The sequence below is a fragment of the Sphaerodactylus townsendi genome, linkage group LG05 (genome assembly GCF_021028975.2).
Source record: "Sphaerodactylus townsendi isolate TG3544 linkage group LG05, MPM_Stown_v2.3, whole genome shotgun sequence".
Lineage (NCBI taxonomy): Eukaryota > Metazoa > Chordata > Lepidosauria > Squamata > Sphaerodactylidae > Sphaerodactylus > Sphaerodactylus townsendi.
Genome location: NC_059429.1, coordinates 59,350,713 through 59,367,865, shown reverse-complemented (window position 1 = coordinate 59,367,865; position 17,153 = coordinate 59,350,713). Strand labels below are relative to the sequence as shown.

Sequence of the window (17,153 nt, the reverse complement as noted above, 5' to 3'; positions counted from 1 at the left end):
TTTTAAGGGCTCCTTTATGCTACCAACATTCCAGAAATTAGTGTTGTTGAAAGTGTTGTTATTTTGTGGCTGTTTAATTAACTGTTTAAACTGTTTAACTGTTTGTGTGAGCAAGGGCTGAAATAAACCATAACCTCATGCTGTCTTGAATGATTCTGATCACTCTGTTTCTGCAAGAGTTGTTACCCACACTGACAAGAGATAGTATCCTTATTGCCAACCCTCCTAAGAACATAATAGCTAATGTATAATTCTCTGCTGAGCTCCAGCCCAGTAATGCTTGTTGAGGGGACTGTGTTATAACTGCCTCTGATGCATTCTGAACTCTGCATGGATGACATTTTAGCCTACCATTCTAACTTAAGAACATAAGAACAAGCCATCTGGATCAGACCAGAGTCCATCTCTCTGCTACTCACAGTGGCCCACCAGGTGTCTTTGGGATCTCACATGCAGGATGTGAAAGCAATGGCCTTCTGTGGCTGTTGCTCCTGAGCTCCTGGTCTGTTAAGGCATTTGCAATCTCAAATCTCAAAACTTCCTAATTGAGTTCCAATAGCATTGAAGACCTTTCCTTGCTTAATACATGCTAGAAGGAGACATGTGAGCTTAATGCATCTCTGTATATTTGTGGCAGCTGTAAATGGAGAGAGTCATGTGACTCATTATTGCCTAGTTTTTCCATCTGCCAGCAAGATTATAGGAAATAGTTCACACATGACTGATTATGCTAGATAGACAGTATGATGCTTGCAACTAGAGATATGCTACAGCCAATGAAGTTGGCTGGATCATTCGAATTTGAAATTCAAGCCATGTCAGCTTTCACTTTTCATTTCTCCTGCTCTGGCACTGCTGCAGTTTTCAAAGTTCCTCTGCTGCCAACTGCAGAGGGTTATTGTGCCTGTGTGTCATTTTCCTTAAAATGTTCTCCTTTCCTTTGTTTCTCTGCCTAATCACCTTCTTTTCTCAGTCATCTAGTTCTACCATCTGCAGTCTCCCTTCCCTTAGTCACCCTGCTGATTAAGTATCCCTGTCTATAACTCAGCATTTCTCCTATCTTTTGGTCAGTAGAGTACTTTTCTCCTAACAAAACTGACCCTTCACCAAAGAGTTGGTGAATTAATATTGTTGACATGTGCACCCTGGGCTGATGAAATATTTGATGCCACTGCAGCTAAGCCAGTGGTCAAGGTCCTTTTTGCTAGGCAGTATTATGTAGTTTACTTAGAAGTAAGTCCTTCAATTGGCTCCCTCCCAGGTAAGTAACAGCAAGATAATAGGCCTGTCCATCTTTCAATATGATTTTCTTCTACTCTTGTAGCGTCTTCTCGACAAGGCTGTCTCTTGGTGTCTAAACATTGTAATTAGTGGTGAATAAAGAAAAAATGCTAAGTGAAAGAAATTATCCAGGTTATTGAACTATTGTAATTTATGTACATGACCAGTTAAGAATACTGAATAAACAAGACGATACTCATAAAAGCTGGGGGCGGGGGGAGGGGAAGGCAGGGGGTTTACTAATGTAAGTCCAAGGATGATTTTTAAATATCAATGCTATCCTGAGCAGATATACACCCTCTGGACTTAGAAGAGTATAACTCTGTTTAGGAATGCATAGTAATAGTTGCATAACCTTGGTGAGTTTTATGGTCAGACTTTTTTTGCTTCCTGTAGGAAGGAGGTATTGTCTCTGATTTTTTATTTCATCCTCCTAGTCAGAATGTAAACATCATCTATAAACTTCCAGCTCCAAAATACTTTGGAGAAGGTTGTCATTCTGTTTTCAGCCACTTCTGTGTTTCCCTTTTGAAGATGAAAGTAAAATATGAAAAACCTGTTAATGAATCTTCCACAATATTTGACTTAGCATTATGTAAATTCTGCTAGAGCTGATTATGTTATATTATGTGTTCAAGGAGGCAGAAAAGAATGAGAAACAATATAGGATCATTATATAGAACAAAAGAATGCAGCCAAATACTGCAGTGTGCTTAAAAAAGGATACATGTGTTTGTTTTTTAAACTTTTCTTTTAGGAACTGCCTTTGACCCATTTGGAGGAAGCCCTAAGCAATCTGCCCCAGATCTTCTAGGCTCTTTCCTTGGTTCATCAAATGCCACTGCTGACCCTTTTCTTCAAACAGCCAGAAGTCCTTCACCCACAGTGCAAGGTGATCCTTTTAACTTGGGTAAGCAAGATCTAAAATACTTTCCTGATTATTAATCCTCACTATTTATGTCTGCAAATCATTGAATTTAAGAAGTCCGGTAAAACTATTTTTCTTACAGTGCCTTGAGTTGGTTTTGGATCACATGTTTGGTAGTGAAATACAATGCCTAAATTTATAAATGAGATGCAATATGCCACACCCTCCCAATTGTTCACAAGTATAAGAATACACAGCAGTGTCTTGTCTGGTTCTTTCCTTGTTGTGGTAGGCTTTTACAATATAAATGCACTGACTGCATGCATTTCTGCATAAATATGCACAGGACTGGGCTGCAATATGGTCTGTATCCGGCCACACATTCTGAAGACCCGAGAGCTGTTAGGTTTCTGGAGGAGGTTGCAGCAGTTTCTGCTGATACCCCTCATTTGCTTCCCAGTGCAGACCCCACTTTGCCTACTGCGCTATCCATGATTTGCTTCTCAAGAATGAAATGGGGAGGGTGGGGAAACCAGCAGAAATCACACAGCATCTTCCAAAAACTTGTGCTTATAAGTCTTTGAAATTATATGGTTAGAAGTAGGCCAATATTGTAAATTATACTGTTTATTATATAAGATTTCTGTCGGTTTAAAAACAGGTTATTCCTCTTCAGATCTCTAAATATTGAATAAGAAAATTTCCTCATTTTAAAGGCCCATTTAAATTTACTAATTTGGACTGCTAACTGTGAATATCTTTGCTTTCTGGATGGCCGGGAATATTCACATTTTCTAATTAGACAAGCCTACATAAGTTGATTAACCAAGGTATACAATGTTTCAGAAAAAAATTATTTAATATCATACATGTGCATTTGTTGGTACATGTGAGACTCCTGCATTTGCCAAAGCCAAGCAGTGGGAAATAACGCTTCAAACCCTACAGTGTTTCTTAATGGTTGGAGTGGAGGACTTGGACCGGAGGCAAACTGATTAGAATCCCAACGCTGCCAGGGAAGCTTGCTGGGTGATCTTGCCAGTCACATACAGTCAACCTAACGTTACCTACCTCACAAGGTTGCAATGAGGCTAAAATGGAGTAGAGGAGAATGATGTAAGCTTATCTGGGTCCCTATTAGGGAAAAAGATGGAATAAAAATGGTGTGAATAAAATTAAAGAAAAAAAATTATGATGCCATTTAAAGACCCAGATTCTTTTCTTATAATTGTTTATAATTTTCACTTTAGGGGGGGAAAATATGTGTTAATAAGCAATGGTTGTTTGTTTAGCTCATTCTAGTACACCAGCTGTTTCCATTCAAGCAGATGTTTCAAGTGACTGGGACTGGCCAGGAAAATCAGGTTTGTCTAAAATACATTTTTACCTTGTATTCTTTCATTTTCAAAAGTAGTTTTGCTATGGAAACTGTATATTTTCCTTGTCTAAGTTACTTTATAATGAACATGCGTGACGAAGTTATAAAAAAAACTACATACAGCAAAAGATAGTCTAAAACTGATTTTTTTTACAGAAGTTGACTATAAGTAAGCACCCTAAAGGCTTGTATTCTGGAATCAAAAGACTGTGTGGAAAAACAGAGATCTTCTCAGGGAGGTTACAAAAATCTTAATCAAATATAAAACTATATCTCATACAAGGACCTCCATATATCTCTTTGGGTATAGCTAGCAGCCATTCCAGGGGGGTGGGTCCAAAGTAATTCCTGGAGGTGATGCAGCCCTACGCCTGTGGACATGCCCTCCCCAGAGCACTTACTTGGTGGAGGGGCAAATCCATCAGCGGCTGACCCCTATAACCTCCTGTGACGCCGTGTGGCGGGCTTTCTGGCAGCGGGGTGGGGTTGCTTTTTTTTGCTTCCCAGGGCTGCAGAAAAGCCCCATGGAGGTGGAGTGGTGCCATGGCAGCAGTGCCATCCTCACCTGGCCAGGCCTCTGGGTTGGGCTGTAAGTATGTCTAATGGTTTCTCTACTACTAAATTGGCACACAACCCAGTGCTGCTAGCTACATTTATGCAATTGTCAGAAGCCACTTCTTAGAACATGCACAAGGCTGAATTTTTTTTACCAACTGTTCGCTTGATGGTGAGATCTAATGAGGCTGCCTAAGGGATTACAATCTCAGTGTGCTTTTGCCAAAAATTGTTGAGTTACTGCTGAAACATGTTCAATATCCTTTGTTAAAAGCATTTTCTGTGTGAGTACTGTGAAATGGTTTCTCTCTCCAAATTAAAACTTTAAACTATTCCACATGCATATTGAATTGACGCATGCCAAAAAATTATGTCAGTTTTATCATTCTTTCCCTCTTTTCTTAGGAGGCCTAGTTAGGGGGAGCAAATCAGCTGCTACAAGTCCCACGGGATCAGTACATTGCACTCCAACACATCAAACCAAACCACAAACACTTGATCCTTTTGCTGACTTGGGAACATTGGGAGCAAACTTAGCAGGTGAGGTTAAACATATTGCATGTGCTCATTGAATCCTGAATAAAGCAAATTGTCAAAACCTTAGTTAATCAGCAATGCATTTTATGCAGAACAGCAACGAGTGACAAGTGAACTGCGCAATGGTACAACTAACTACTTACATGTTTCCACAGTCAACAAATGAATGCCAGAAATACAAAAAACTGCCATAAATGCACATAATGATTCTCCAGACCTTCTGGCCACACTACACATATTTTTCAATGAAGAGTGGAAATAAGGAAGAATCTTGCCAGATATATATGGGAGGTTTGGGAACAAAAGTGAGTGAGGACTTCAAGGCTAGAAAATTCATAGTATAGGATGTTGGTAGGTAGTCAAGGCTCAAATAGCATTAGATTAGTGATGGATTTGCCTCTTAGGAAAATGTGCATTTAATATGTTATTTTGAGGTTTGTATATGGATTGAAGAAGATGAGAAGTTTGGATTTACATCTTGCTTTTCTCTCCTGTAAGGAGTTTCAAAGCAGCTTATAAATTCCATTATCTTCTACTCCCCAGAACAGACACCTTATGAGGTAGGTGGGGCTAAGAGTGTTCTGAAAGAACTGTGGCTAGCCCAAGGTCACTCAGCAGGTTTCATGTGCATGAGCAGGGAAACAAATCCAGTTCACCAGATAAGAGTCTGCTGCTTGTGTGAAGGAGTGGGGAATCAAATCCAGTTCTCCAGGTTACAGTCCAATACTCGTAACCACTACACCATGCTGGTTCCCCCCTTTTTCCCCCACTGAGCAATCAAAAAGCCAATCAAAACTTCATTTTTGGCCCCTGTTTCTGAATCAGTCATGTTGGTTGGAGCAGTCAATTCACCTTCTGTTTCTGAATTCCAAACGCTTTTGGATTCCAAATGCCCCATGTTTTGTTCCTACCATTATTAGTTTAAAATATATAGTAAAGTGCTATAAAGCTAAAGCTTTCAGGAGAATGTGAATGCTGGAATAGGAATTTTTTTGCCTTCACTGTCTATTTATTCATGGTAAGATGAGCTGTATTTTCATTTGCATAGATTGGTTAACTTTTGATTCATTGGAATCAACTGATTACATTTTGTCCCTGGATTAAATACTCTTTGTTTTATCACATTCTGAAGACAGTGAATTTGCCTAAAATTGTTCCATTCGGGATTTTGCAATTAAGTGTGTGATAACAAGAAGCAAAGAAGGAATGATGAGGACTGACCTTGGGTCAGAGAGATGGAGAGCTAAGCAAATAACAATACATAAGACTTGAACACAGGATGCCTTGCCCAAAGCTGTTGAATGTATTTCTACTTAGTGTTTGTCTCCACTGTAGTGTAGTGGTTAAGGGTGCTGGACTGTAATCTGGAGAACTGGGTTTGATTGCCCACTCCTCCACATGAGCTGTGGACTCTAATCTGGTGAACCAGGTTTGTTTCCCCACTCCTACACATGAAACCTGCTGGGATCAGCAGATGATATTGAAGAAAAGTATGATCTGATTAAAAACTGAACTAAGAATAAAATAAGACTAGCTAGTTCGTCTTGGAAGGGAGGCTGCAGGCAGCTAGATCTAGGAAGCTAAGCAGTGTCAGTACTGCAGAGGAAGGCAATGGCAAAACCACCTCTGCTTCCCACATGCCTTGAAAAACCCTGACTAGGACCACCATAAACCAGTTAGAACTTGGTGGCACATACATACATATGTAGCTAGTTTGTGTAGAAACTCATTAGCCTGGGAGTATGTTTTTCTCTAGTATTTTTCCTCTTCCCTTTTTGTAAACAGATTCCCTCCTCTTTCAGCTCTCTTGACTCCTAATTTCTACTGTGTCAATTACAGCCTGAATCCCCTCCTCCACCCCCACTGTTTACTGCTTCATCTGCTTAAGTGTCACATTGGTTCTGAAATCAGGTATCCTGCTTCCCCCTGCTGGCTTGCAGAGGCGCTGCAAGATGGGAAAAAAAGTATTTCATGACACCTCACACCATTTCTTGGTTATTTCTCTATTCTGTAATAGTGGGGGGGGGGGGGGGATTGCATGATTGAAGTAAAAGTAGGATATGCAAGGTCTCAATGCAGCCTTCCAGAGTACAGTGAAATTTAAAAGGAAAAAGTGGACAATTTTTAATATCCTAAATTCCTTACAGTAGTTACATGATTGGTGTGGATGCTGGTAAGACTTCCAAGTCGAATAAAGGGGATTCTTTGATAAACACAGCTGAGCAACAAAAATGATCATTCTAAAGAGAAATATGGTTTTATTAAAAACTAAACTGAGAATAAACATTGGATAGCTCCTTTAGTCTTCAGAGTTAGCAAAGTGACACCCATCTAAACCACTGAAGTCAACAGACGTCAAAGGATACAGCCCTGCTTAGGATTTTCACTGTTACACTAGACATATTTTGTGATAAACAAAGAAGCTTCTGGATTCACTTTTGTTTTGGTTCACCAGCTGTTGTTGGAGTTTGGAGTTTGTTTGATAAGTCCTGTTTGTTATATAATCCAGAAAGGGCCTTCTGTATGTAAAATCACACACTCCTTTGTACATTGCTGAGCATAAATTGATTGCTGTCTTTTTCTGACTGTTGAAAGTTGGCAACAAAATCTAGGCATTCCTCCTCCCATTACACCTGAGCAGAAGGCCTACCTTACGATGGAATGCTTCTGAGGGAATACTGAGTCAGTGTCTTTTCTTTGTACTGAAAGAATTCACAGCTTTATCCAATCAGCATTAACTCTAGAGAATTAGCATTTGCCACTTCCTGGTGCAGGAGATCAGTACAAACAATCCTCTTCTAGGTGACCTTAGCTAATGTATCTCTCTGTGTGTAATCAAATACTATTATTTGATAACTATTGTTTTCTTTTTTTTTAAGTCATGGTTTAAAGAGCGTTGAGGACCAGAATGGATCTGTTTATTCAAATAGATCAGGACCCAGACCCAAGGCGCTTACACACTGATGTGTTAATTTTAACTGTTTGCTCCATCATGGAGACCACTTCAGGAACTTACACATGGTTCTGAAACAAAAGTAAATTAGAAATCCCCTGTATATGTGGGAATGCTTATCCCTCAGAAAACTAGCCCTGCTATATATCTGCAACAACTTATTAATTACAATAGCAGATGGGTCATGACCAGAGCAAGGTGTAACTCTTTTCCGTCAGCACATCTTCAAGGTCGATTCTCTGGTATTCCACAAGATGAGCGTCGCTGTCAATTCTGTCCTGATACAACTGTAACACTTTCTCATATTCTGCTGCATTGTTCAAAGTACAACAACATCAGAACCAATTTGAGAACTGTATTACCAACAGGATTTATGATCCTCTCTGATAAAAAAAAAATGGCTAAGCTTCTAAATAGATCTAGAGTAGGAAAATATGAAGCTGTTGCTATGTTTTTGCTCGGTGTACTGCAAGTTGAGCAATAATGATCTTTTTATTGTATTTGAAATTCTTGACACTGGTTTTATGCCTAATAAAGGTTTTTGGATTTGGATTTGGATTTGGCTTGTGCAAACATTCACCTCTGAGTACTGGAATGTTATGTAGCTACCCTGGGTTGTATCCTGACAAAATTTTCAACTAACAGTAAGGGAAATGTAATTTCTGCCAATTCCTAAGAGTCCTCTGTCCCCCAGAAGCAGCAATTCAGGCAGATAATGGGCTACTACTGGATGAGGGGAGGAAGGAAAATTGTATGCCACTGATGGAAGTGCCTTCTGTTCATAGAAAACTTTGTCTGGATCCAGCCTATTATGTTGCTTTAAAACTTTAGGGAGTTTCCCTCTAGCAAATGTAAATAAAATTAATGGGATATGAAGGGTAAACAAAATTTATATACACCAAGTACAATATTGAGTATCTCATTTCCTATTATATTTGTTTCAGGTTGTCCTTCCTTTACCAGCAAACCCAGCACACCTACAGGAATAGGAGGAGGTTTTCCTCCTATGGGTTCTCCACAGAAGCCATCTCCTCAGCCAGTGGGAGGTGGCAGTTGGCAACAGGGTTCAGGTTATTCATGGCCGCAATCGCAATCCAAACCCCAGCAAAGCATGCCACACTCCTCTCCCCAAAATAGGCCTAACTACAATGTGAGCTTTACTGCAATACCTGGTGCCCAAAATGACCGTGGGAAGGGAACAGGAAGTTCTGGTAAGTTGAATTTTTAATTAAACTAAACTTTTTTTTGTATGTAAGTATAGATTTGAATATTTTTAATTCTTGTGGTATTATCTGTTTATCTGCAAACTACTTAGTTCATGATAGAAAAACATTATTATATTTAAATTGTTCATTTTCAATATTTTAAATAGTAATACATATGTATTTTGAAATGCTCAGTTATTATAAGCCATATTCTTTAGACGTGTGCAGCAAAACTTTTGGAAACAACTATAGTAACTTCTATATCATGCCTTATGGATGCCTCTTCAGCACATTTTAGAAGCAAATTATTACAGGTATCCAGCTTTTCCTTGATATCTTCAAATATAATATCACCAGCTTGAACTGGTGAGTGAGTTCAAGCTTTACATGAGACAACAATTTCTGAGATTTGAAGTATCTCTTGCTTTTTTGGGGGTTGGGTGTGTGTGTATTGTACACCTGTGTACAATAAAAAATGGATAGGTAACCCCTGACATACATACTGAATGACAGCAAGGTTTTTTTTTTTTGCTTGGTGTGGCAATTCCCTTTGCTGCACCCCAAAAGCAGGTGTGTAGTTGAACTGGAATGGCAAAAGTCATGGCTGGTTAGCAGAATGGTAAACTGGAAGCCAGCAAGGTTTTGAGATCACATTCTCTCTAGAGCAGCAATCATTTACAATTAGAATTTACAGTGTGGTGATTTCAAGAACAACATTTTGCGTGAAAACTCTTCCACTGATGCTTGCATTTCTGCCTAGGACTCTGCTCATAAAATACTGTTTAGGATACTTTCAACTGTAATCATATCCCTAAGTGTGTGCATTGAAAGGAAAAACACTAATGTTTCATCCATATATTTCTAAAACAGTCTTACTTCATCTTCTACTGCTATGCTAAAAGGACAGATCTATAGCCAACATATGCAATGTATAAGATCGAGTGTAAGCCTTCCCTGTCCAACATCTACAACATCAAGATGTTGCATTTTTTCCAGCATTTGGGTCAAAAGGGTTGTTTGGTTCTGGAGGGTTTTCTGGGCTGTGTGGCCGTGGTCTGGTGGATTTTGTTCCTAACGTTTCGCCTGCATCTGTGGCTGGCATCTTCAGAGGTGTATCACAGAGAAAAGTCAGAGGTGTATCACAGAGAAAAGACAAAAGGGTTGTTTGTCCTTCGAATAAACATTAACTTTAAATAGCTGTATGCTTTGTAATACAAGATAATATTTTAGCAAAATGTGGCATTTATTTCTTCTGAAGTGATTTGCTTAAACCCCTTTATTTTCTTTAAGACTCAAAGCCCAAAGGAACTGCTGACTTTGAAGATCTCTTATCTGGTCAAGGTTTTAATGCCCACAAAGACAAAAAGGGACCTAGAACAATAGCAGAAATGAGGAAGGAAGAAATGGCCAAGGAGATGGATCCTGAGAAGCTAAAAGTAAGCTGTTTGTAGTCTATTGAATACTTTGTTTTTAGCTTGGGAAATTGCTTTTAATATTTCTCACTATGGTGATGGGGTGGGGAAGGAGTCAGATCAACCCTTCACCTTGCCCCTGTGGTTGGTGGTTTCATGTGAATGCTTCACGTGTGCTTCTACAATTCATAAAGAAGCATATTTAACACAATAGCAATACATAAGAAATTAATTTTGTATTTCTCCTGGGATTTAACACTTGTATATTATTAATGATATTCCAGAAAAAGCCACATCTGGAAGGCCTGATGAGAAATACTCACACCCCTCCTTGGAGAGGAAATTACATAGTTTAGGGGCAGCAAGCCAGACTTTGTCCAATGAGTTCCCACCAGCTGAAGCTCTGAAAGACTAGTTCCTGCAACAGATATCCTCTAAATGATATTAAGGCCTGAATTATTTCGTGTGTGTGTGTGTGGGCGGGGAGCGTGCATGTCTCATGTCATTCCTCAAGGTCCCCTATCTTCCAGGAGCAGCATTTCAAGGTGATCAGTGGGTTGCATTGGGAGAGGAGAGACAAGAGAGTTATATTCTTCTGACAGAAAATTTAGTCTGAACCAATCCTTCAGATACTTGGGAATGAAGCAACTGGATAGGGAGAATCCCCTGTAGACATTTGGAACTTTAAAAAGTCAAACCAGCATCTTGATATGAGCTTGGAAACAAACTTGAGAGCCCATGTGACTGATATATTAAAACACCATACCACACAAGCTACATTATTTGATGACCTTATTTTGTTACAGACTCTCTGGGTCTTTATTTATGTTAATATAATATTGTGACTTTATTATCTTTTGTGTTGAATCAGATTTCCAGAAGCAATGCTATACATTTGTTTTGGAGATAGTTGTTCTTCCTTTTTTCTGATATCTGAAGAAGAGGCATTCAGGAAGTCTTTCCAACATCTGCATTTGTTAGTTAATATAGCCATTGTCAAGTCCTGAACTATATACATATTCACAGATTCTTGAATGGATTGAAGGAAAGGAGAGAAACATAAGAGCCTTGTTGTCCACAATGCACACAGTGCTATGGGAAGGAGAAACAAAATGGAAACCAGTTGGCATGGCAGATCTTGTAACTCCAGAGCAAGTGAAGAAGGTCTACCGGAAAGCAGTTCTTGTTGTTCATCCTGACAAAGCAAGTAGCCATATTTGCATATAAATATTTTAATTAACAAACACGTTCATCCATAGATTACTTCTAGATCTAGCCATATGATTTCTCCTCACTATTTACTATTCACTATTTTAAAATGGTGTTAATAGACACTTTAGTTTATAGAAAATATTAGTATAGCATTATTTATTTATATCCTTGTGCCCCAGTGCAGCCTGCAGGCCACAATTAAAACTATACAATTTTACAACAACAAAGTAAAAACCCCATAACCCTCCTTCCCGGCAAAAGACCTATGTAGTATTGATTATTACTAATGTGGTAATATGCTAGAATAGGAACATTTACTTTGGCTGTCCATTTATTCACAACAAGATTGAAGTGTGTCCTACAGTGAAATGATTTAGAAATTGATTTAAATTCCAAAGGGAAAGAAAGAGGCATCTAATATAGGACTCAGAGGTGATTGACCAAAGCATTCCAGAATGGCACATCTCCTATATTAAAAATAGTTATCCTGGTTAAAATTCCAGTAAAATTTAGCAAATGTGAAAGAAGAACTTGATTCCCCAGCCCCAAGATTTTGATGCTAGAGGTATAATACAAATATAAGAAAGAAATTCGTAGGAATTTTTAAATGAAAGCTGTGTTGCTCAAAACCTGATATCCCCAGGTCAGATAGAAGCGGGGGGAGGAGGAAGGAGGTCAACTATATAAACAAAGTGACAGCTGTGATACATTTTTGAGGACATGGATTAGGCTCATGGTAAATAATCTTACTTTGTCATTCATAAAAACCCTGGCGAGCAGGCCAAAAAACCCAAGCGTGCGAGCAGGCCAAGAAGAGCCCCCCGCAGGAGAGGCGGCTCCGCACGGAGCCGCCTCTTCCCCCTTCTCCGCCCCACTCACGATGTCACCGTCGTCGCCTGCTGGCCATGGAAGCCCCGCCCACGCTGCCCTCCGACCCCTGGAGGTCGGAGGACAGTGTGGGCGGGGCTTCCACGGCCAGCAGGCGACGACGGAGACATCGTGAGTGGGGCGGAGAAGGGAGACAGCGTCTTCCCCCCCAACAACAACCCTTTAAAGGGTTGTTGTTTAGGGCGGCCTGACGCCGCCCTGGGGGACGGGAAGCGCAGTCAGGTGCGAACGGCGGCCTGGGGGCGCCGTTTTTACCGCCCCCAGGCCGTCGTTTTTGGGCCGTGCGGAAACGGCCCATGAGTTGAAAACCATCATACTTGTGGACTTCCACAGCCTGTCATTGTCCTGTAGGGACAAATATAAACCCCTCAAAGGATAAACACTACCAATATCATATGTACATATGACAGACTTAGGAATAGCTAATTGTCTTGTGCTTCTGGAGAATAAAAATCATGCATATATTCCTAGGTGAGAAAAGTTCAAGTAAATCCAAACTTGATTAGCTTATGTGAACAGCCTTTAATATATTTGTGATGTTTTCTTATTTTGTTTCCTTCTAGGCTACAGGGCAGCCATATGAACAATATGCAAAAATGATTTTTATGGAGCTCAATGATGCCTGGTCAGAATTTGAAAACCAAGGCCAAAAGCCCTTGTATTAGCAAATCTCCTCAGACATTGCTGTAGATCTGTGCTAGTGCTTGTATAGTTTCTTGCCACAAGATTTTCACAGCTGAACTGATTACGTAGTTGGAAATTTGGAAATAATATAACTAGCCCTGATACTAAAATCATCATCATGAAAAGAGGAAATGATATAGAGGGTGCTCCTTACATATGCCATGAGTAACAAATGCAAAGAGGGGAATTCTAGGAATCTTGCTGTGTTCTTCAGGTTTAAACAGGGTAGGTAAGAAAAACTGGGATTGTTAATCTGGAAACCAGAGGATGAAACTGATTTTTCCCACTGTTAACTGAAGTCTTTATCAGTAAGGGTGTTGCTCAGGTATGGCTCAGACTTGAAAATTTGTATCCACAACAAACTTTCTCAAAACGTAAGAACGATCATATGCATACTATTGTTTGCTTTATGTTGTCACTCTTAATTTGGCATCTGAATTATTCCTTGTAATATATTTTTGAATCTGATGGTTAGGCAAATGATTACATGTGTGGCAACTCGCTGCCTTAAGCATAGTACTGTATTTCATGTTTCAGAAAACCATAGATATTGAGGAAGTGTCTCTAAACGATTTAATAATTCTGCTGCACAGGCAGAAGTCTGTTGAAGATAATGTCCAAATCAAAATGAAGCCTTGCATTCTCTGTTGATGTTATGAGTTTAAGTTCTTCTTTATTCTTTGTGTTGTTGCTCATATCCAGTCATCCATCCCCAAATGCTCTGGGGAGTATTTGATTATGAGCTGATGGTGATATAGCTTTGTATTCTAAACCTCTGTTGGCAACTTACCACATTGCTCATGCCATTTTGACAGGTGTGAAGTAAGCAAGCAGTGCATCCTGTTTACCTACAGGAGACATACTAGGCCAGTAAGCAATAATGTTCATATAGTCACATGGTGGTATCTGTGAAGATAAAACACAAATGTTGTCATATCTTCTTGAAAAACTAGTTTTACATAAGACTTTGAAATGTTTCTCCTTTTACAGAAAAAACTTGTAATAGCAGTTTTATGCACTGGTATTTCCTGAATGAAATCTGGTTTCTGCAAGGCACAAGGTATTCAAACAGTATGCCCCCCCCCCCCCCCCCGAAAAAAAATTAGGGCAGATGATGGAGTGTTGCCTTGCATGGGGATGTTTCTAGAGGTCAGCTGTTTATAGATTCTGATGGCACTCGATGCTATCAGAACCTGGATCTCATTATACACTCTATTTTTTCATGACATTATTGCACAGTATGTTGCAAAAGTCACTGGGGGAAAATATGGTCTCTGTACCTGCTTTTTGGAGAGTTAGGAGATAGGCAGAAAAACCTCCACATGCATCAAGGGGGGAAATCCATAGCAGATGTGAAAATCTTAGTCAAACTGATGTTTTAAAGACAATCTGTTTCCATCCCCCCCCCCTTTATCATTTTCAAGTGGCACTCTTTTCTGCAGATACAGTATGTGAACCAGTCTACCTTTATTTTTATATAAAATGCCATCTTTTTGTTGTACTGATCCATTATTTATTGTTATTTACTGCCAATGTGAAACAAACACCGACTTCTTTTTATATATACAAGGAATTAAGATGTTAAACACTTACAACAAAGTGGATGTTATTTATTAACATATTATGAAATGTTTTGATCAAGTACGTGCTTGTCTTATTAAACATTTTTGGAATGTGGCTCATGTTCCTGTGACTTGTTTTCCTTTGTTCCATTCACATTTGTCGATAACTGTGTGAACTACGCACAGGAACGTAGTATGAGTGTACAAATGGATTTAATTCATGTAGCATACATTTTTGAAATTACAAAGAGGCATTAACTTTGTATAACTGTTCAAAAGAAAAGCTCTGGATAATGCAAATATTGATTAAAATACAGTATATCATTTCAGTTTTACGTAGTTCAGCAAAAATATTATAAAAACTTACCAAACTTAAACACCTCCTCTGATTGCAGTGTTTTTATGGTGCATGAAATTGAGAACTGCTTTATGTCAAAAAAATCCAGAACTCAAACCGATAGGAGGTGTCATCTTTGATAGTTACAGAGCTTGTCAATTGTTCAGGTTTCCTGTTCAACTAAAAACCTGTTGTAATTTTTTTTTGTAAATACACAATATTCTCAATGAGATGTGACTGGTCTAAAATATTTGTACATATTAAAAAGTTCAAATCAGTCAATTTTTTTGTATTTTATACAGTGGTAAAGCAATACCAAAGTAACAAACATATTATTACTATTTGGTACAGTGAAAGTTCTAATCAGATCCATAGATAGATGGCAGGGTATTTAGGAATGCACCCTTACTCACTAAACAAATCTATTAAATTGTAAAAATCAGATTGTGCTGTTTTGACATAATTCTGATTATATGTACTTGTTTTTGTGTGGTTTTTCCACAATTTACGCCCCATTTTATATAGTCCAAGCAGTCATGGTTCTACCTACAAATTTCTGGCTCCATTTTCTTGGAAAGAGTTTGAGTTCTAGAACAAAACAGAGATTAAAGTACAATACTATGTAAAATGTAAGCCCACTGGAGTAATTCTACCCAGGACTGTACTGTCTAAGCTACCTTGAAAGCACAGATGTGTCCAGTTGTTTTTCTCTGAATAAGCACACTGACATAATACATATCCCCATGACAGAATTATGAAATATAATAATGTGCTTTTTCTCAGCCTTTCCTTGTATAGCTTGCTCCTGATTATCTGTGTTGCTCTCTTCTGCACCCGCTTCATTCTGTCCACATCTTTTTTGAAGTGCTATAAAAAGATTTAGATATTAAAATTTTCATATTTGAAAGAACACATCACCTAGAGCAGGGGTGCTGAACTCATTCGTTATGAGGGCCAGACATGAGACTTGGTTGGGCTGGGCCCCAGGGATTGCTCCTCAGCTGGCAAGCCCCCAGCAGGCTTAGCAGCCTAGATCAGCACGGGGGGGGGGGGGGGGAGTGCTACCTTGCCTGCAGTGGGCTCACCAGCCCAGAACAGCACTGAAGTGGTGGTGGTTGGTACTAGAGGGGGATAGTGGCTGCCACCTGGCCAGCTCCCAGCAGGCTCTCATCCAGATCAGCACTGGGTGGGGCTTCCTTGACTGGTGAGTCTGCATTAGGTTCACCAGTTCAGACTTGCATTTGGGGGGGGGGGTGGCTGCTTCAGCTGGTGAGCCCAGCACTGGGGGAGGTATTCAGCTCTGGGGAGAGGTGAGCTGAGGTGAGCACCTTAAATGGTGAGCCCACAGCAGCCTTGCCAATCCAGGTCAACATTTGGGGATGTGATCGCATGGGCAAGCTGTGGGGATGGCTGCTTCAGCTAGTGAGAGGCAGGAGACTTACCACCCCAGATTGGCACTAGGTGGGCGGGTTTGGCTGCCTCAGCCCAGAACAGCACTGGGGGAGATGGTCAGCACTGCCACAGCCATGCCAGCCCAGATAAAAACTGGGGAGGTGATCAGCACCAGGGGTAGTGGTGGCTGCCTCAACAGGTGAGCCTGCATTAGGGGTGGAGTGGCTACCTTGGATGAAGGGGTGGCTATCTCAGCTGGCAAGCCTGCAGCTTGCCTGCTCAGAATGGTACTGGAGGTGAGTGAGTACTTGGGGTGAGTAAGTGTCTCATCTGCCATGCCAGCAGCATCTTTGCCAGCCTAGATCAGCACTGGTGGAGGTGGTCAATACTGGTGTGTGGGGGTGTGTGTGTGGCTTGCTCAGTTAGGGAGGGAAGCAGGTTTGCAGCAGGCTTGCCAGCCGAGATCAGCACACGGAGGGCGGGGGGGGGGGGGGGGAGAGATGGCTGCCACAGCTGGCGACCCCACAGCAGGTTCCCCAGCTCATATTGGCATTGGGGGACGTGGTTGGCACTGGGAGAGGGGTGGCTGCCTTAGCTGGTGAACCTTATGCGACTTGATGATTAACGCACGGACATAAAGCCCTGCACATGTACTATTTATGTGCAAGAAGAAACAAGCTCGGATCCGTACGAGCGGATGCCGAAGTAAATTCTTCCTCTTGAAAGTGCTGGCGGATGTCGGCTTAGCTAGTTCACAGACCCAGGCCTCTTCTGAACCCTGCATCCTCGAACGTGGCAGACGAAGCCTCCTCTCTACCCCACTCGCCAGAGCAGCTGTTTATGGCAGGAGGGGAGGGCCGACAGTGTCATGACAAAATCACGTGGCAGG

General features: G+C 40.5%; 1 protein-coding gene across 2 annotated transcripts in view; it reads left to right on the top strand.

The window, feature by feature from the left end:
* Window positions 1-14,650, top strand: part of DNAJC6 (DnaJ heat shock protein family (Hsp40) member C6) — a 62,947-nt gene extending 48,297 nt beyond the window's left edge. For both annotated transcript variants that reach the window (XM_048496608.1, XM_048496607.1), the window contains 7 exons: window positions 2,039-2,191; window positions 3,442-3,513; window positions 4,488-4,622; window positions 8,517-8,783; window positions 10,068-10,213; window positions 11,216-11,392; window positions 12,853-14,650. In XM_048496608.1, coding sequence (XP_048352565.1) covers window positions 2,039-2,191; window positions 3,442-3,513; window positions 4,488-4,622; window positions 8,517-8,783; window positions 10,068-10,213; window positions 11,216-11,392; window positions 12,853-12,954 — 1,052 coding nt within the window. In that variant the 3' untranslated portion in view covers window positions 12,955-14,650. The remainder of the gene's footprint in view (window positions 1-2,038; window positions 2,192-3,441; window positions 3,514-4,487; window positions 4,623-8,516; window positions 8,784-10,067; window positions 10,214-11,215; window positions 11,393-12,852) is intronic.
* Window positions 14,651-17,153: the final 2,503 nt, after the last annotated feature.